This window comes from Psittacula echo (assembly GCF_963264785.1).
Source record: "Psittacula echo genome assembly, chromosome: 1".
In the NCBI taxonomy this organism is placed as follows: domain Eukaryota; kingdom Metazoa; phylum Chordata; class Aves; order Psittaciformes; family Psittacidae; genus Psittacula; species Psittacula echo.
In genome coordinates, this window is record NC_137735.1 from 82664870 (window position 1) to 82685822 (window position 20953).

General features: G+C 42.7%; 1 protein-coding gene across 1 annotated transcript in view; it reads left to right on the forward strand.

The window, feature by feature from the left end:
• Nucleotides 1–205: 205 nt before the first annotated feature.
• Nucleotides 206–20953, forward strand: part of LOC308229954 (protein arginine N-methyltransferase 8) — a gene marked incomplete at both ends in the record, with an annotated part of 64011 nt that continues 43263 nt past the window's right edge. The window contains 2 exons of the mRNA XM_080634354.1: nucleotides 206–253; nucleotides 903–1046. Coding sequence (XP_080490480.1) covers nucleotides 206–253; nucleotides 903–1046 — 192 coding nt within the window. The remainder of the gene's footprint in view (nucleotides 254–902; nucleotides 1047–20953) is intronic.

A 20953-nucleotide genomic window follows, 5' to 3' on the forward strand; every position in this document is an offset into this window, starting at 1 on the left:
CTCTGAGAGCCTTACCGAGAGTCCCTGCAAAGAAAGGTGTTGCTGATTCAAAAGAAGAGGAGGAATGGGGAACTAAAAAAGAATTATGCGTGCCTGTGTGAGAGGGAGACCTGTGTGTGTACATGTTGAATGCGTGCTTGTGTGTGCGAGGCGACGGGTGCGGGGAGCTTGAGATGATGGCTCTTTTTCTATGAAAGACATGTGAATGCACTTCCCAGAGAAGGGCACCAAGCTCTGCCCAAGAGCAGCAGGGGTAGCGAGTGGGAATGGAGGAAGGAAGGCGGAGAAGGAGGAATAACGCGAAAAAAAAGAAAAAGGAGGGGGAGGAGACGGAGGAGGGATTACTATTTCAGAAGACATTCATAGAAAGAGGGTGGCAAATTCGGTGACCACCTTTAAAGGAAGTTTCCTGGGACCCGGCAAGAAAGAAAGCAAGCCCAAAGAAGGAAAATAAAGGGCTATGATTTCCTTGTCCTGTTGCTTTGTCTCTGGCTCCCTCTGCTTCTGGAAGAGTAGCCACAGGACACAAAGATGCCCAGCTGGTGGCTGCACGCCCAAGTTTGGTGTCTCTCTCCTGTTTAGCCTGACTGCTTTCTCTGAAGGGGAGGACTCACAGCCCGACAGCCTTTTAGTTTAACCTTAAGAGTGTGTGCCGCCTCTCTCTGCCCATCCCAAGAGCTCGCTGGAGGTGGAGGGGGGAGAAAAAGGAGGACTTGTAAGTGCCCAAGGAGCTCCTGATGCTGAGAGGAGGCAGACGTTCCCGTGGACGACGTGGAAAGGACTGACTTATTGCCGTTTTCCTTCTTTTCTTTTTTTTTTTTTTCTTTTTTTTTTTAGGTTTGGGTTTGTTATTTTTTTAGGGTTTTTTGTGTGCGCCCTCCCTCTCCTTTGGCGCACACCAGTGTTTGGGGATCTCTGAAAACACAAATCAAAACACCAGCCCCGAAGCCCCAACCCCTTGGCTAGCTCTTATGGGAATGAAACACTCCTCCCGCTGCCTGCTCCTGAGGAGGAAAATGGCGGAGAACACTGCCGACAGCACCGAGGTAAGGATGCGAGGCAAAGCCCGGCGCCTGAGCTCCCCCAGCCCCAAGCACAGATTCCTTAGCAGGAGCAACAGTAAGTGCAGAACAACTTTCCTGGTTCCTTCGGCTAGCCTCGGCCTCTGTTGCTGCTGTGATTTCCTGTATGCGTGTCGTGTCCCCCCGTTATCCCCCTCCCCGTTCTCCCTTGGCAGAGAACTTTGCACCCCGCTGAACTCTGCCGTCCCCCGGGCTGCTTCCCGGAAGCCGCCGCTTTCCGGCTGGTTCCCCTAAGTTGGGAGGGCCTAGAGGAGGCGAGGCTGCGAGCGGGGGACGGAGAGGAGAGGAGGGTGTTTGCAGCAGTCAGAACGGGTGACAGGTGATGTGTGTTTGGGGAGGCTGAAGGGTCACAGAAGGTCTCCTGCGACAGCACTTTCGCCAGCTCTGAGAGCTTTCCGCCTGGAGCCTCCGCCAGGATTGTTAGGGGGACGTGAGGAGTACCCGTGTATCTGTAGCATCCTGGGTATTACCAAGCCGAGCTGCCCGAGGTAGGGGCAGAGGGCAGGAGCAGCGAGCATTCCCGCTTGAGCCCTGCCGGCCTGTGCAGTGCTGAGAATAGCTTTGCATTGCCTGCGTGCCTGCGAGCTCTCAGGTTTTCTGCAAGAAAACCGCCCCGCTTCCCTCTCTCTACCCCCGTCCCTGCCCGTCCTCGTTACCTTTGGTTTTCTCAACATCGGGGTTGAGCAGCCCTAGTTTACTTGTCTGCTGCTGTCTTGACTTCACAGAGACTTGAGCAGTGTGCACAGTCTCGGATCTGGAAAAGCAGGGGGATGCAGGATACAGTACAAGCTTTTCTGGGAGCATGTGAGGAGACAGGCGAAAGTGTGTGCCAAACTCCCCGTTTCTATTAATAGACTGTGGCTAGCACACTGACTGAACACTTAACACATGGTTAAGCGATATGCAGCACAGCCATGGACAGACCCCAAGGACACTGCACCCTAGCCAACAGCTTTGCCCTTACATGCATGGGTGTCACTGACCCTTCTCCCCAGTTGCCCTGCAGAACAAGAGCATGACTTCAGTGTGAGCACATCGCTATTCCCTGTTTTATTCTTTCAGTGTCTCTGCCAAATGTCTTCCTTCAGGTAGTCCTCCCAGTAGGTGTCCTGATCCTTCATGAATTCCACATTTCTCCTACTAATAATGCTCTCTCCGTTTGACTTTTAAAGAATATGCTTCCTTCACCATGCCAGAATTCACGAGCAGAGTTTTATCAAATGAGTGCAATATAAGCAGAAATCAAAGAACATGCCTGATAACTGCTTTACAACCCCATAGAGTACTGTTTGCAGAAGAGGCATCTATAAATAGCAAGAAGTCTGTCTGCACATCTGTAAATTTTTGTAGTACTGACAGAACATATTGCATTAAAGATCCCAGGATCCTGGGCAGTATTGCAAGGAGAAATGTCCAAGCACAGCCAGTTCCTTTCAAAGCCATTTTTAAATGGAAGCTATATTTAGACAGGAAAAGTGGAGGAGAGGAGGTCCTTAAATATTCCTCTTCTATTTCAATTCACTGTACATTTTTGTTGTTTACCAGCCTTTCTGCTAGCTCAGTGCTGCATACACTGCAATGTTGTTTTATGGAGGAGGCTTTCTTAACGACAGTTTAATTCCAATGCTGTGTACAGGTTCGGAGAATATTAAAATGCTGTGCTTCCTCTCTTTGGAGTATCCATCATGACAGATTTGTGAAATGAGAGAGAAAATGTTGCAGATTAGGCAATTTTCTTAAAAAAAGGGGGAGGGATGCGTTCATAACACCTGCTAAGATATTTTCTGTTTTATTAATTCTCATATTTGTGATGCTAAGATCTGTTACGTACTGAGACAATTAGTCTACATATATGCAGATAGAAGCGCACCAAGCAGAATATGCCAAGACCTTTGAAACTCTTTCACTTGTTAAGCATGATGGAATACAGGACAAAGCATCTCACTTTTGGACTTATCACAGTGCCAGGGTAAAATTAGGAATTGGTATAAATTTGCTTCATTTGAAACCAGTAGGGTACCAGTAATAAACATGATTCAGTGCTAAATTCCTGAAGTACTTTGATGCCATGGTGATAGGCATGATGTAAAAAATGTCAACTATAATGAGAGATAAAGAGTTAAAACATTTAACAATTGGCATAAATGCCCCACTTCCAAATAATTCCAAAAACCTTCTGGTTCTTACTCAGATTAATCAAACTTTTGGTCAAATATGGCAAGTATACCATTTCAGTAATAGGGGAGTTAAAAAAATACATTAAGACAAAGAACCATGGAGGCTGTATTTTTTATTTCTTTAACTGCCCTCTAATGACCACAGTGCTAGCTCATTATCTGAAGGAACTTAAAGAAGTTATGACAACAAATACAGACAAGGGAAAACCAAAACTACAGTAAGACAATACTCACTGTTTCCTCAAGCAAGAATACAAGAGAGTAGAAAAGCAATAGCTCACTAGCATTACTTTCCAGTCAAGGAAGACATCTCATGTTTACACAAGTGTGCTCCAATAGTACTATATTATACAGACATTTACATTATCAGTATCCCCATAGACTTATATCTTGATACAAAACATACTTAAGTGAGTGGAAGTGTTGCACACAAGTGCTGTTGGATCTTGTATCAGGCTCAGAATAGTTTTGTAATTTTATTGTACTGATAACAGCCTGATATTAATCTGTCTGCCAGAGCCGAAGTGGAAGCAGTGTTTTTTTTGTATGTATTTATAGCAGCCTGAAAGTACATACTGATTTGTGTAAAAATAAGTCAAGTGAAATAAAACTGTAAGTCTTTTCTATTTAGAGCCTCACTGAAGGGCATAGGGGTCCCTCAAATAGGAAACTTGCTAGAATGGTTTTGAATCCTTGTTTAGAGTGCACAGAGAAAAAAAGATCAAGTAAATCTTTATTCCCCTTGGCCATCCCATGAACTTTAAGAGAAGTTCCATTGGAACAAAAGCTGTAAAACCTCTCCTCAAGGTCTAGAAATTAACATCTATATCTAGGTAATCTCTAGTCATGAACAAAGACTTGCCTAAATAAAAAAGGACTGATTGCAGAAATAACAGCCAGGATTGAGTTCTCTGCAAATAATTAAAGGCACACAGATAGCAAGGTGAAGGAGAAACAGTTCTTTGTAGAAGATACACATGAAGATTTTGCGAAATTCATGGTGCTGACCTGCTGTAGATTTTGGTTTACATGCCTTTTTATATTAAATTTATTAAATGGAAGCCTTATTAATAGTAGGCCTGATATCATTGATGGGAAACAAATTGCAAGTGAGATTTCAGAAATGTGCCTGAGTGTAGTTTGTGAATTAATGCCCGGTGAAGAGAACAGAATCGTAGAATCATGGAATAGTTTGGGTTTAATGGGTTTAGATGACCTTTAAGGGTCATCTAGTTCAACCTGTCTGCAGTGAGCAGGGACATCTTCAACTAGATCAGGTTGCTCAGAGCCCCATCCAGCCTGACCTTGCATGTTTCTAGGAACAGGACATCTACCACCTCTTTGGGCAACCTGTTCCACCACACTCATTGTGAAAAATTTCACTTCATCAAAGGCAATTCTTATGCTGAAGACTTCAGTGTCTATACAGATGCCTGTTTCATTGCTAAGACTAGAGAGATGAGGTGATTTATAAATGGTAGCAAAACAGAGTCCTCGCTGATGTCCTATTATACAAAGCTTGGGTTTTGGTTAGAAAAAGGAAAAAATATTTTGAAGATTTGGGATAAGAGGCATAATAGAAGTGATTCCCCATACAGATGTATATAAGTGGCACAGTATCATGAGATCCAGATCTGTGAAAGTAATTGCTCTATTTTCAGAAGCTGGGAGATTACAATGTCCTCTCTGCATAAATTCCAGCCATACCACTACTGTGGGGAGAATAGAGTATAAAACCATTGAAATCATAAGCTTCTGTTTGTGATTCATTAATAGGAAGAGAAGTTTTTCCTTAAAAACTTACCAAAATACAAATGAACAGAAGCAGAGCAAGAGTGTGCCTAACAAAGGACAGGGGACTGAATTTATTCAGTAAACATAAGGTTTGTTCTTGGCTATTACGCTGGATGATCTTGGAGATATAATTTAATCCCTCTGAGTGTTCCCATTCATACTGTTGAATTCTGTGTTTTATTGGTGAAAGGTGCTGTAGAAGATTATTATTTGATGTTACTAAATTGCTTAGAACACCATATGTGAATGAACATTAATGAGTGAGTGATGCTTAACCTAGAGAAGAATAGCACTCCTCTGTGGTGTATTTCTTAGGCTAACAGAAGTCACAACAGATCTACCATGGTGTCAGATAGCTCACTGAAGAAGCGGCTTATGACATACCTTTCAGTCTTTCTGACTGGTGTGCAGCATACTCATGTCACATAACTTTGAACAGGAAAAGTTGTGATAGCTGGTGTGTGCAAGTAGTATAGGTGAGCTGTAAGAGACCAGACCACTGGTCCAAGCTCTACCTGTTTTGCATTGCTGACAAGGCAGTCAGAAAGCTGACCCACGATGTTAGTGAAGAACCTTTCATTTCACTGTGGGTTAGTCAAACCCCCGAGAGCAATAGAGGCAGCTCTGAGTTAAAGCAGGGAGTATTCTACTTCACCGCATATAGAATCATAGAATACTTAGGGTTAGAAAGGACCTTAAGATCATCTGGTTCCAACCCCCCTGCCATGGGGAAAGACACCTCGCACTAAATCATGTTGCCCAAGGCTCTGTCCAACTCAGCCTTGAACACTGCCCGGGATGGGGCATTCACAACTTCCCTGGGCAACCCATTCCAGTGCCTCACCACCCTCACAGTAAAGAACTTCTTCCTTATATCCAATCTAAACTTCCCCTGTTTAAGTTTTAACCCGTTACCCCTTGTCCTATCACTACAGTCCCTGATGAAGAGTCCCTCCCCAGCATCCTTGTAGGCCCCCTTCAGATACTGAAAGGCTGCTAAGAGGTCTCCACGCAGCCTTCTCTTCTCCAGGCTGAACAGCCCCAACTTTCTCAGCCTATCTTCATACAGGAGGTGCTCCAGTCCCCTGATCATCCTCGTGGCCCTCCTCTGGACTTGTTCCAACAGTTCCATGTCCTTTTTATGTTGAGGACACCAGAACTGCACACAATACTCCAAGTGAGGTCTGAGGAGAGCAGAGTAGAGGGGCAGGATCACCTCCTTCGACCTGCTGGTTTTGATGCAGCCCAGGATGCGGTTGGCTTTCTGGGCTGCGAGCGCACACCGAAGCCAGCTCATGTTCATTTTCTCATCGACCAACACCCCAACTCCTTCTCCACAGGGCTGCTCTGAATCTTTTCTCTGCCCAACCTGTAGCTGTGCCTGGGATTGCTCCGACCCAGGTGTAGGACCTTGCACTTGGCTTGGCTGGACTTCATGAGTCTGCCCACCTCACAAACATGCCAAGGTCCCTTTGGATGACATCTTCCTGTACAGTGCTCCTGCTAGGTACTCAGGCTAGTAACATGGTAGTTATAGTATAGTCATGGTGTCTTTTTTGTTGTTTTTTTGTTTGTTGCTCAGCTGAATATCTAGTGTAGTTAAAGGCATTACATTCCTTTCTCAAATTTAATAATAAAAATTTAAGACATTGACTGTAATATTTTGGCCACATTGAAGAAATAACTTTTGGTTTGCATTAATAATATAAATAGGATAAAAAATGTTCATGTTTAAATAAAGAGTAACAGCAATCACTCAAAGCAGAGTTTTAAGATAAAGATGTCTCGGTGTGGATCATCCTCTGCCTTTATAAGGTTGTTCTAGTGAACAGCATTTTTTTGTCAAGAAGACTGGTATTTATTAGAAAGGGTATGGTTCATCTTAGTGACATCATGGGCCAGATCATATTGTGTCATTGTGGCAGTGCTAAAAGAGAAGTTCTCTGCTAGTGAGCACTTTGAACAGAAGTTGCTGTAATGACTCTTTTTTCCAGTCTCAGTGTCTGAAAATCACCAAAATTCTTTAGAGAGTGCAAGAAATTCTGTAGATGACTACATTTGTTCTACCTGCATGCCGAAAGTGAGCTTAGCAAAACTGACTCATATGCCTTCCAGAGCTTTAATTGGAGCCTGATTGTGAAAGATGATGGCTTGTGCCCTTACTGGTACAGGCAGAGCAGAGAAATAAATAAAGGTAAAAAAGCATTGAGCCTAATCTTAATAAAATTTTCCTGATTTTGCAACAAAGTTCAGTCCATTGACAGATGAGGTGATGAACAGCTAAAGGGATGAATGATGAAACTGGTCAATCCAACCTCTGGTCTCACAGAGAATCATACTGCCTGCTATCCTGTTCATTAGCTTTAATGACAGCTGTACTTTGAATCTAGAGTTTCGGATAAAATGGATTGCTGTTTCTGTGTTTCTTTCTTCTTTGGGAATAACCTCTAAATAACAGGAAAAAAAAGCATTCACCTCAAGAAAGCAAAGAGGAGATTGACCACTAAGTGGCTGGACTGATGGCCACAATGGTGTCTTGACCATGTCAGAATGGAGCAATTGCTCACTAATCACAGCCTACCTGGCTTTTTCCTGTGTTCTTGAACTGATGCTGACTGGCTCCATGGAGTCTCTTAGCATGCTATTCCTTTCAAGCTGCTGTGTGGGAGCTGAGACAACTTCCTTACTTTATAGTGATTGTATGAGGATGGACACGATTTTGTTCTCAGTATTTCAGTTTTAATCTGAAATTTAAGAGTTGTAGAAAGATGAAGGATGATGGCTTTATTTATTTCTTACAAGCTATGTTTTTCAGGTCCCAGTTGTGAAAAATCTATCTCAAAACTCAAAATTTTAAAAGGCATATAAAATTTTTTCTTTTCAGCATATTTCATTAAATCACAGAATGGCTAGGATAGGAAGGGAACTTAATGATCATCTAGTTCCACCCTGTCCTGCCACAGGCAGGGACACCCTCCACTAGACCGGGTTGCTCAAAGCCCTGTTCATCCTGGCCTTGAACACTTCCAGAAACGGGACATCCATAACTTCTCTGGGAAGCCTGTTCTAGTGCCTTAACCACCTTCACAGTGAAGAATTTATTCCTAATACCTAATCAAAATCTACCCTCTTTCAGTTTAAAGCCATTTCCCTTGTCCTGTAACTACATGCTCGTGTCAAAAGTCCCTCTCCAGATTTCTTGTAGGCTCCCTTTAGGTACTGACATACTGCTAGAAGAGTTTTCTCTTCTTCAAGCTGAATAAAAATAGTGGAGCCTTCTCTTCTCTGGGCCGAACGAGCCCAGCTTTCTCAGCCTGTCTCCATAGCAGAGATGCTGTAGCCCTCTGATCATTTTCATGGCCCTCTTCTGGATTTGCTCAAGCAGGTCCAAGTCCTTCTTGTGGGTCCAGAGAAGAATGCAGTACTCCAGGTGGGGTCTCACAAGAGTGGAGTAGATGGGGAGAATCACCTCCCTTGACCTGCTGGTTACACTGCTGGTGATACAGCCCAGCATACGATCGGCTTTCTGTGCTACAAGTGTGTACTGACAGAGCTTCTCATTGATCAACACATAGAATCATAGATTAGTTAGGGTTGGAAAGGACCTTAAGATCATCTAGTTCCAACCCCTCTGACATGGGCCGGGAAACCACACACTAGACCATGTCACTAAAGACGCTGTACAGCCTGGCCTTGAACACTGCCAGGGATGGAGCATTTATCACTTCTTTAGGCAACCCATTCCAGTGCCTCACCACCCTCACAGTAAAGAATTTCTTCCTTATATCTAACCTCAACTTCCCCTGTTTAAGTTTGAACCCATTACCCCTCATCCTGTTACTACAGAACCTAAGGAAGAGTCCATCTCCAGCATCCTTGTAGGCCCCCTTCAGATATTGGAAAGCTGCTACGAGGTCTCCACGCAACCTTCTCTTCTCCAGGCTGGACAGCCCCAACTTTCTCAGCCTATCTTCATACGGGAGGTGCTCCAGTCCCCTGATCATCCTTGTGGCCTCCTCTGGACTTGCTCCAACAGCTCCATGTCCTTCTTATGTTGAGAACATCAGAACTATACACAACCACAGTGCTCCAAGCGGGGTCTCGTGAAAGCAGAGTAGAGGGGCAGGATCACCTCCTTCGACATGCTGCTAATGCTGCTCTTGATGCAGCCCAGGATACAATTGGCTTTCTGGGCTGCGAGCTCACACTGAAGCTGGCTCACGTTCAGTTTCTCATCAACCAACACCCCTAAGTCCTTCTCCGCAGGGCTGCTCTGAATCTCTTCTCTGCCCAACCTGTAGCCTGAGATTGCCCCGACCCAGGTGTAGGACCTTGCACTTGGCTTGGTTGAACTTCATAAGGTTGGCATCAGCCCACCTCACAAGCGTGTCGAGGTCCCTCTGGATGGCATCCCTTCCCTCCGGCGTATCAACCGAACCACACAGCTTGGTGTCATCAGCAAACTTGCTGAGGACGCACTCAATCCCACTGTCTGTTTTGTCAAGAAAGCTAGTGAACAGTGCCAGTCCCAATACTGACCCCTAAGGACTGCCGCTCTCACTGATTTCTACTTGGACATCAAGCTGTTGACTGCTGCTCTCTGAGTGTGACCATCCAGCTAATCCAACCATGCTGGTTCTACAGTCCAAAGATGAGTATGTTGTGCAGGACAGTGTCAAATAATTTACAGAATATTTAAAAAAGAAAGAAAAAAGAAAAAAGAAACTCTCTTTGAAAATCAGGAATAAATAATCTATTTTTCTTCCTTTTATTGCATCAACACTTCGGAGATTTAGAGACCAGAACTGAAAATAAAGCAGTCTCACTTGAAGAAGCATTTACTGTCAAGTTTGCATTTCTGAAAACTTTGTTAAGTGAAGAACTCAAAGATAATTTTGGTTTGTATTGTGAGTGTCAATGTTAGGAGATGATAAATAAAATCTCAATGTCTTCACTTTTAAAAATGAAGGAATATTTCAGTAACAAAACACTTGCAGGGAAATTCTGGTGTAAATAAAAACTTTAGCTAAAACTTTAGACAGAGATGCAATAACAAGGTGAGTAGAATTCTGTTCTCCCTCACTTAAAATATCCTGTCCCGTAGTTAAGTGATGCTCTTGGAAGCTTGCGTGTATTGAGGACCGCATTGTACTTGTGTCTTTTCCTCCTAGAGTGAATTATTGTTTAAAAAGGGTCATTACCACCTTTTGTAACTATTCAGAGAAAAGCAGTTCCATAAGCTTTTCTGAGAAAGGATGGGGAAAAAAAAATCCCCAACTTTGGAAGATGGAGGCATGAAGGTATGTATATTCTAAGAGATCTTTTTTATACCACTGTCCTCCTCAGCTTTTCCTAGCAGCAAACTAGTCATAGTGCAGTTGGCAAGCTTCACATTCAACATCGTGTTTGGTCTGGACCATACAGTTAAGTTCATAGTGCTCTTTTTGTCTTATCCAAGGATCCAGGTATATCTGAACTATTCTGTCACAGTTCCTCCTTCCCTTTTTAAAAGTATCATTTTCCTCTCTTGTAACAGTACAATGAAAATGAACATATGCTGGTTAGGAAGCAGTGATATATAGTGATCTCCAAGGACTAGTATTGAAATGCTCCTTCAGTGCCCACACTGCACGCTTGAGATCATATGTGGCCTCGTAGCTCTGTCTTTTTCATCCTTTTCTGGCCATACAGCTTATGTTTCATTGCTTGAAATGACACCAGAAAGTTCAAACCCAGTTTCAGAGCCTAGAATAATGTCTGACCAGGAACCACAATGTTCCACCAGTCCAAACTTATTTGTGTTGTGGAGCTTTATTTCTCATTTAGGAAAAGAGTTTCAATTTCAGTATCTGTTCCAGTTTCTAGTTGCATCCTTGTAATATTCATCAATCCTTTGCTCTGAAGCTTGGGATAAAGACCAGCTGATTTTCTTTTCCGCAGCCACAAACAGGGAAGTAATTAACCTTTCCCATAATTACTTATGAACTACTAACATCTGAAGACCATATACCTGTATTGTAGACATTGCCCTGTCTGAAGTACAGGATACATACTTGGGTTTTTAACTCTAATCTCAGTTACATGGTGTTAGCTACCTCATAATACAGTTGCCTCCTTGGAAGTCGCAGTGTTTTAAACTTAATTGGGAGAAGCTGAATTTACAGGTAGCAGGGGGTGTTCAGAGGGAGCGGGAGGGAAGGCATGCAGGCAGGAAGGAAAGAAGGAAGAAGGGAAGAAAGGAACGTCCTATGTGCTTGCAGAATATCAATTCACCCTTTTGCAGCTTGTAAATAAGTAAATAAAAGGGGGTTTGCAACAGCTGGTAAGGTTTAACGCAAACTTTGATTTCTCTGTCAGAATAAAAATAATGTTGACTGTTTTTTGACTAAATTAGTCAGTTGTGGAATAAGTAAAGATAATGTACAGTTCTAGCCCTGTGAGTCAACCATGAATGTAACAGAACACCACAAGTAGTTATAGAAGTGTGTGTATTAAAACTTCCTTAAAATTTTCCACTGAAATTTGCTTTTACCAGCATTGTCTCACAAATGGTTATCTCACAAATAACTGACTTACCATACTGCGTGAGAGAGAGACTTTGTCAGTGAAAACTTTGCACCCATTCTCAGACCCTTGCACACACATGTACTGTTTTCTGAAACTCACTCCAGTCACTACTCCGATGAGTAGAGCCAGGAGTAAACGTGATACTCCTCACCAGTCTCTGTGTCAGAATCTTGAGCAGCAACTCAGCTCCAACTCACCACAGCTCCAGCTCAGGCATTCACACTGGTTCTCACCTCATCTCATGTTTGATTGCAATCATTGTCATTGCTGAACTTGACATATTACTGAGAATAGAATTTTCCTAGCTTACTGTTTTAATGACATTACCCTTCTATTAATATCTAATCTGCTGATTCTTTATATTCTGTTAAATCAAGAAGATGGTTGTCATCTTCAAGGCCATTTAAAGCATGTGTCCTGCTGCCTATCATTTCTCATTCAGTACCAAGAGGTTAATTCAAGCCTCCAGTGACAAACTCCATCTCACGCTTCTTAGATTTTTCAAACATGCTTTAATGAATCATGACAATAGTACTGTGACAGTGTACATACAGTTTTAATGAAAGTTAGCCTAGAACTTGTAGAACTAGGCCAATTCAAAATTGGGTTTATGTTTTTGCTTTCTCTGTAATTTACATTCAATTTTTGTCCTGCTTTTTTAAGAGAATTTTTCTTTAAGCAGAGAAGCTCAGTGGGAGGCTAAGATAGATAAAGATTTGAAGCAAAGAAGGTGCTCTCACTTATTACTGTGAGGTTTTCATGAAAATGTGAAACTGTTCTAGGATTTTTTTTTATGGAAGACATGCTTTCATGTAGTCAATACAATTATTTAATGAAGAAAAAGTCTCTGTGCCATCTTTCTATCAGATAGGATTGTTCCTTTCTCAACAGAAAGGCAATAATGCTCCTTAGTGCTTATAAAATATGTCTTCATCACTTTGTAAAGCAAAAAGCAAAAGTATTTGTGTTTGCAAGTTTTACCACCAAAGTTGAGTATTCTAACCATGCCTACTGGAAACAAAGGCATTCTGATCTCAAGACAGGTTTACCCTCGTATAAATGCAACAGTTTCAGCAGACTTATTTATAGTGATTTATATAGAGGACCAAACCCAGCTCACATCGCTACATAATGTTGTATTAAGAAGGATGAAATACCATTGGTTTTGCTCAAGAACAGAGTTTTCATCATTCTGTTCCATGATTGTATAAAAATGTTAGGAGTATACTTTCTCGTATCCTTTTCTTAACTGTGTTTAAAAGATGGGTCTGAAATAGCAAAAGCTTATTCTCTTGTTAATACAAAGCTATACAAGCCTGTTATTTATCAACATGACTATCAACAACTGCTTTTGTATTTTCACTGTGTATCTGTGTAGCAGGTGTAGTTCTGAACCTACTGGAGTTAACACAAAATTGCTGATCTTTGAACACTTCAGTAAATGTTTCTCCTGAGTTCAGCTGTAACAGTTATTTTCCTCCTTCCTAGTAGCTGGTGCAGTGCTGTGGTTTTGACTTTCAGCCTGGGAACAATGCAGATAACACCGATGTTTTTAGTTGTTGCTCAGTAATGTCTACGCTGACCAAGGACTTTCTGTGTCTCTCATGCTCTGCCATTGAGGAGGGGCATGAGAAGTCGGGAGGAAGCAGAGACAGGACATCCGAGCCAAAGTAGCCAAAGTGGTATTCCATACCACAGCACGTCATGCCCAGTATATAAACTGAGGAGGGGTTACCCAGAAGGCCCAGATCACTGCTTGGGTCAGGCTGGGTATCAGTCAGCAGCTGATGAGCAACTGTATTGAGCATCACTTGTGTTTATCGCTTTCCTTTTCCCTTTTTAGTTTTATATTCTCTGCCCTTGTTATTTCCTTTATCATTATTATTATTGGTGGTAGCAGTAGTGGTTTGTGTTATACCTTAGTTACTGGACTGTTCTTATCTCAACCCGTGGGAGTTACATTCTTTTGTTTCTCCTCTCCATTATTCCGGGAGCCGGGGGGGAAGAAAAGGGGAGGGAGTGAGTGAGCAGCTGCGTGGTTCTCAGTTACTGGCTGGGCTTAAACCATGACAATGTTCTATTAATAATGCAGGAATTGCTGAGCACAATGGTTTGCTCATGTGTGTCAGTAGCACTCAGCATGTTTATTTACTGTAGAATCAAGTTCCATACTGGCAGGATATTTAAAAACATCCCTCATCCACCTTGTTTTGCTTATCCAGAGCAAAAGTAATTCCACTGGAACTAATGGGATTTCCTGTGTTTGGAATTTAGGTACATATCCAAGTTTCTTAAATAACTGCTGGAAGCACATTGAAGTAAACTGTAGTATTTGCAGCCCTCTTGAGAACAAATATGCTACCCAAGCCTGGAGTTGATGGGTCTCTTCCAATGAAAATTCTCAAACTAGAGAAACAAAACCCAAATGTTTAATGGCCAAATATGAGCAAGCATACTTCATTAGGCTAAATTTCAGAGAGCTTAAGGATATATATGTCATCCTTGCTATAAGTGAGGACTAATCAGTCTCAGAAGTACACATGCTTGCCTTTACATTCTGAAGAAAGATTCATATTTCTTTGTCCATTACTAAGCAGATTACAAGAAGCTTTCCTCTACCATGATTTTTTTTTTAAATTTAATCTTAACTAGCTCCTTCAATGCTGTTACAAAATACCATCACCATTAAAATGCCCCATTAATATCCAGTGTGTTTCCAGAGTCTGATAACTAATGTATCACCAACAAGATAGCCAGTCCCACTGACACAACAGTTTCTATTCTAACACTATTTCAAATCAAGAAAGTTACTCCCTATCTTAGAACTAAAATGCAAATGGAATACACAACACTAGCTTTGAATGAGAAAGACTATGCTATTTATTAATTTAATAAATGCTTTAACATTGTGATCATTTATCATCTCAGCCACACAGAAAAGTATACTGTTCCTTAAACACACATTGATATGCTTACCTATAAAATTGCTTATCATATGTATGTGTTTATATACATACATACAATATATTTATATAAATTCAAACTGGATATTATGTGGTGACTTTCATTTCTTTGTGCACCCAGGTTGTCAGTGTTATTAAAACTGTGTCAGAGAAGACACTACTATGCCAATGTGGACAATCAATGTAAATCAATTTACATACATTGGGAAATCATAGAATCATAGAATAGTTAGGGTTGGAAAGGACCTTATATGTAAAATGTAAAAAAAGTCTTACACTAAATAAAGTGGGTTTCTATAATTATATTTATGTGTTGACAGAGAAACTCTGTATTTAAAAAGGCAGTTTCACAGAAAAGTCCTAGCTTTTAATTTTGCAACATCATTTATATTCACTGTTTTTCTCTGTATGGGTGTTCTGATGAAATTCGGTTTAGTTGTGGAGAATTACAGAAAGATATAGCCTTCCGTTGAAACTTGAAATAACTATCTCACTTTTCAGACACAATACTATCAAAGCTTTAAAACAAGTTTAAATTCTATCAACTTGGGTGAGCTGTTGGGAATACAGACTCCCAGTTCAGAAAGGGAACATTTAAAAATATTTGTATGTTTCAGTTTAGATCCCTTCCAAGCATTCACACCTTTGACTCAGCAATTAAATATAGCTGGTCTCGTTTTCTTAAATTCTGTAACACCTACACATCTCAGAGATCAGAGAATAAGACAGTACACTTGCAAGTCAGACCAACTCAATTAAAACACGTAAAATGCAGTTTACTTATTCTAACAGAGATCACTGGTGTGATTTTTTTTGCCAGTAAGAATACACTGAGAAATACATAAAAGCCTACTTCTCAAAAATACTTTTTCTTCAAAACCTCTTCAGAAATTTAGGCACTGTGTTATCATTCCCTCTGAGTCACCCTGTTCAAACACCTTTCACCATGCCTGGAGAATCTCTTGTAGGCAGAATATATTTAACTCAAAAGTACAAAGCAATTATTTGTTGTTTAACATATCAAAGGCAGTTAAGATTAACAAGTTATTAGGCAAAGCACTAATATGCTTATCAATCCCAACGTAAGATACACAGAGTCTTTGCTGGCTAGGTAATTGTGAAGCAGGTGGTGAAAGGTTAGATTCTGCTGCTGCTGAGAACATTCATGTTGTTTCATGCTTTGTGTTGCCATTGCCATCTTTAGACTCCTTTAGCATGTTACAGTTCTTCATGTTATTGTTTTATTGTTTTTCTTCCTGAATCCTTAAACTTTAAATTTGTGTTTCACCTTAATTTATCATTTATGGTGTTATGCTACAGGCTTTATCAAGGCTTTCTCTTAACATATAGACTTTTTCTCAGGAGTCTGAGTCAGAGTTATACATCTGAGCAACTGATCATTGCTGGGCCTTGAATCGTACAGCTGAACCCTTAGGAGGCTGGAGAGGGTGGTATGCAGCAGCCAGGAAGCCACTGAGCTGAATGAGTACTTCTGAAAACCATAGGTCTGAATTGCTGAGTACTTGTCTGCCTGCATGCTGATAAGCAATGTAGGAAGCTCACAGCCCAGAAAGCCAGCCATATCCTGGGCTGCATCAAGAGGAGCATGAAAACCAGCAGGTCCAAGGAGGTGATCCTGCCACTCTATTCTGCTCTCCTGAGATCTCACTTGGAGTATTGTGTGCAGTTCTGGTGTCCTCAACATAAAAGGACATGGAACTGTTGGAACAAGTCCAGAGGAGGGCCACGAGGATGATCAGAGAACTGGAGCACCTCCCGTATGAAGATAGGCTGAGAAAGTTGGGGCTGTTCAGCCTGGAGAAGAGAAGGCTGCGTGGAGACCTCATAGCAGCCTTCCAGTATCTGAAGGGGGCCTACAAGGATGCTGGGGAGGGACTGTTCATTAGGGACTGTAGTGACAGGACAAGGGGTAACGGGTTCAAACTTAAACAGGGGAAGTTTAGACTGGATATAAGGAAGAAGTTCTTTACTGTGAGGGTGGTGAGGCACTGGAATGGGTTGCCCAGGGAGGTTGTGAATGCTCCATCCTTGGTGGTGTTCAAGGCCAGGTTGGATGAGGCCTGGGTGGCATGGTTTAGTGTGAGGTGTCCCTGCCCATGGCAGGGGGGTTGGAACTAGATGATCTTAAGGTCCTTTCCAACCCTAACTATTCTATGATTCTATAATTCTAAGCTCAGCTCCTCCCTCCTCTGGCCACTCCCATCCAGGACCTCTCCTGCCTGGCCACTGGAGCCAGCCTGGTGCCCCAGGGACCCAGAGCCTCTGCCCAGGCTGAGGGACATAGAATCATAGAATCAGCAAGGTTGGAAAAGACCTAGAAGATCATTGAGTCCAACCGTTACCCAAGGACTGCCAAGACCACCACTAAACCATATCACTGAGGGGCCTCATCTACACGGTTTGTGAACACTTCCAGGATTCTACCACTTCCCTGGCAGCCTGTTCCAATGCCTGATCACCCTCTCTCTGAAGAAATTGTTCCTAATATCCAGCCTAAGCCTCCCCTTGGCACAGCTTGAGGCTGTTTCCTCTTGTCCTGTCACTTCTTACTTGGGAAAAGAGACCAATCCCCACCTCACTACAACCTCACTACAACCTCCTTTCAGGCGGTTGCAGAGAGCGATAAGGTCCCCACTGAGCTTTCTCTTCTCCAGACTAAACCCCCCAGTTCTTCAGCCTTTCCTCATCACACTTGTGCTCCAGACTTTTCACCGGCTCCACTGCCCTTCTCTTAACCCGCTTCAGCACCTCAATGTCTCTCTTGCAGTGAGGGGCCTAAAACTGAGCACAGGATTTGAGGTGCAGCCTCACCAGTGCGCAGTACAAGGGGGTGATCACTGCCCTGGCCCTGCTGCTCACACTATTGCTGATACAGGCCAGAATGCTGTTGGCCTTCTTGGCTGCCCAGGCACAAGCTGGCTCATGTTCAGCAGCTGTCAGTCAGCACCCCCGGGTCCTTTTCTGCTCTGCAATTTTCCAGACACTGTTTTCCAAGCCTGGAGCGTTGCATGGGGCCCAAATGCAGGACCCGGCATTTTGCCTTGTTGAACCTCATACCACTGGCCTCAGCCCATTGATCCAGCCTATCCAGATTCCTCTGCAGAGCCTTCCTATTCTTCAGCTGATCAACACTCCTGCCCAACTTGGTGTCATCTGCAGATTCACTGGGGGTGCAGTCGATCCCCTCTGCAGATCATCAATGAAGATATTAAACAACACTGGCCCTAACACTGAGCCCCGAGGGACACCACTAGTGGCAGGTCACCAACTATGTAGGTGTGATGCCATTTACCGCCATTCTCGCCATCCAGCCAGTTTCCAACCCAGCGAAGAATCCACTTATCCAGGCCATGAGCAACCCGTTTCTCCAGGAGAATGCTGTGGAAGACAGTGTCAAATGCTTCACTTATGTCTAAATACAGAATATCCACAGCCTTTCCCCCATCAGCCAGGCAGGTCACCTTGTCATAGAAGGAGATCAGGTTGGTCAAGCAGGACCTGTTCTTCATGAGCCTGTGCTGATTGAGGCTGATCCTTCAGTTTTCCCTCATGTGCTTTACGGTCTCACTTAGGATCATCTGCTCCATGACCTTCCCTGGCTGATGCTTTCCTGTTTGCAGGTTCAAACAGCGACGAGGCTACACACCGCTCCTATCCATCCTCACCTTCCCCACCCCCAGCACCTACATACAGGACTCATATACAAGACAACTCACAGACCTCCTCTTCAGTGGGCAGAGGCAGTAGGTCACAAGTGCAGGCACATACTCGCTGTCTACTGTCCATATTCACCAGAACACACGCATGTTTCTGGATCCCTTGATGACCAGTGTAGCCTCTCTGCCTGCCCAGCACGACTGCCTGGATCCTGGGTTCCCATATGGGCCCCACAGGGTTCCCAACTTGACGGCTGGTCCAGCTTGGTGCTCACTGCAAACACGCAATATTCACACACTCGTCCCTCATGCACTCCACATCACAAGTCCCCCCAGACATACTAGCATGGACCCCATGCCTGCGAGACCCTCTTGAGGGCCCTAGTTCCCCCTAGTCACTGGCTACTCCAGCTTGAAGTTTGCTGGTACGTGCGCACCCCAGGCACACCAGAACTGGAGAAGACAGACTTATCCCCCTGCAACTGGCACGAGGCACATGGGCATTGGCCCATGTTTCTGTCCCAGTGGTGCTGAGCTCCTTGCCTGCCTTGCTCACGCTGCTACCCCCCCACCCCCCCCCACAGCTTTTTTTGGAACAGTTACTGTTCCTACCCAAGTGGCTGGGGGTTCAAGACCCTTTCCAGTAGCTCCTTGTCTTTCTTGTACTGAGGAATCCAGCACTGGACACAGTACTCTCTGCATGTGGCCTCACCAGGGTTGAGCAAAGGGGGGGTTCACCTCCCTCAACCTGCTGGCCACATTCCTAATACACCCCAGGATACTATTTGCCCTCCTGGCTGCAAATGGGACACTGTCAGCTCATATTCAGCTTATCATCCACCAATACTCCCAAGTCCTGGTATTATTTATCTTGACCTTTTTAAGGAGGTTGTCAGTTTCTTTTGTTCTTCCTTTGTCTTTTAATCATTTGATCTTTCTTCATGGTGAAGTAAGCAACCTTGTTGTTTGTGATACACAATTTGCGTCAGTCGTGCTGCTGGTGACAGGGCAGTGCATTTCTCTGACTTGCATCATGCTTCAGAATTCTGCTGAATTATTATGCTGTCAGTAAAAAGAGAAAAATAAGCACTGTTTTTTTATTTGGCACAGAACAGTTTTACTCACAGTGATTCAGTGTCTCAACAAACCCCATTTTTACAAGCCTTTGCAACACTTAAGTTCTGAAAAGTCAAGAGTTATTCAAGTCACTCTTTTGGGATCTTCATGACAGTGATTTGTTTTCCATGCTATTTTAACAAATATGCACAACTCATTAGTTAGGGTCCTAATGTTTTGTATCATTGGGTCAACAAATATTTAGTATTTGCTATTGTTATTATTTTACTTTACATGAGTGAACTAAGATTTAGATTTTGCTCACGTAAATTCAAATGCATTAACAAGGAGTCTAAGTTGGTGGCCCTCTTGTCCAGTCTAATCAACAAACACCTCTGAATGGCAACTCTGCCTATCTCGAACCTAAAGCATACTGTAAAGAAGCCTTTTTCTTTCTCTTGATCCAAGATAGAACCTAGGGTGACTCAGTTGCCAATCATCAATAATACTAACAAACCAAACTCAGTGCTTTTTCATTTGTATAATAGTTCTGAAAATACATTCCCCTGATTCATAGTCCTATGGAAAGTCCCTTTTTTTTTTCCTGTCTTTTTCACATATTCAGAATCTTCTTGTCAGAAAGCTCTCCTTCCCCATTAATTCTGAAGGTACAGCCAGTTCAGAAGTGAGCTGATGCTTCTCCTCTACCCCACTCAGCTGCCAATCATTCCATGAACAGAAGAAATATTTAAAGAAACAGGGTCCCAAGAAGCTTGATGTGTTCCAGAAAGGAAAAAAAAATAAAAATCACTTCTCCATGTCAATAAAACCTTTGAACCACCTTGAATCTTCTCTCACTCTCCATCTTGATTTGTTGTAGCTTTCAACAATCACCATTAGACAAAACTGGGAAAAAGCTTGCTTTCTTTAGAGTGAGGTATGAGTAGTACTGGAGTGAGCCAAATGCTGTTCTTATTGTCCTGAGATTCATGGAAAAAATAAATCAACTTTGGCAGATATGAATTCAGTGACATGGCCAGCAGCAGGCTATAGAGAAACACTATTTTTGCTTCTGTTTTTCTCTCTTCTGTTTTGTTGTTTGTTTTGTTTTGTTTGGGTTTTTTTTTCACCCATTTCTTAGATCATGTTAATGCTCAAGAAACCAGCAAATGAAACTTTCTGTCCTATGCTTTGACTCACAGTTATCTTATACAGTGCACAAAGTATTTTTTTCACCATGCACCAGCACCTCAGAAGGGAAGAGGTACTGATGGATGATTCCACCATCAGAACACAGATGGGGTTGGTGCAGTAGAAAATTTTGCATTGCTGTACATCGTGTTGTGCCCATGCCAACAATGATGCCAACCTTGTATATGGAAAGGTGATAAGACTGGCTAAAAAAAGACACTAAAATTGCGTCAATGCATTCCTTTTACAGGCCTTTCAGTATCTGTAAACTTTCACTCTGTATTTGCAAGGTTTCTTCACAACTGTGAATAGTAATAACCTTTCTAAAGCTGAGATTCACTCTCTAAGCTTTTCAGGTTAAGAAAAGTCACACGAAACAGTGGAAGTCACAGATCAGAAGCACTTTAATCAAGCAAACATAAGTCTTTGTGCTAATTAACCTATTT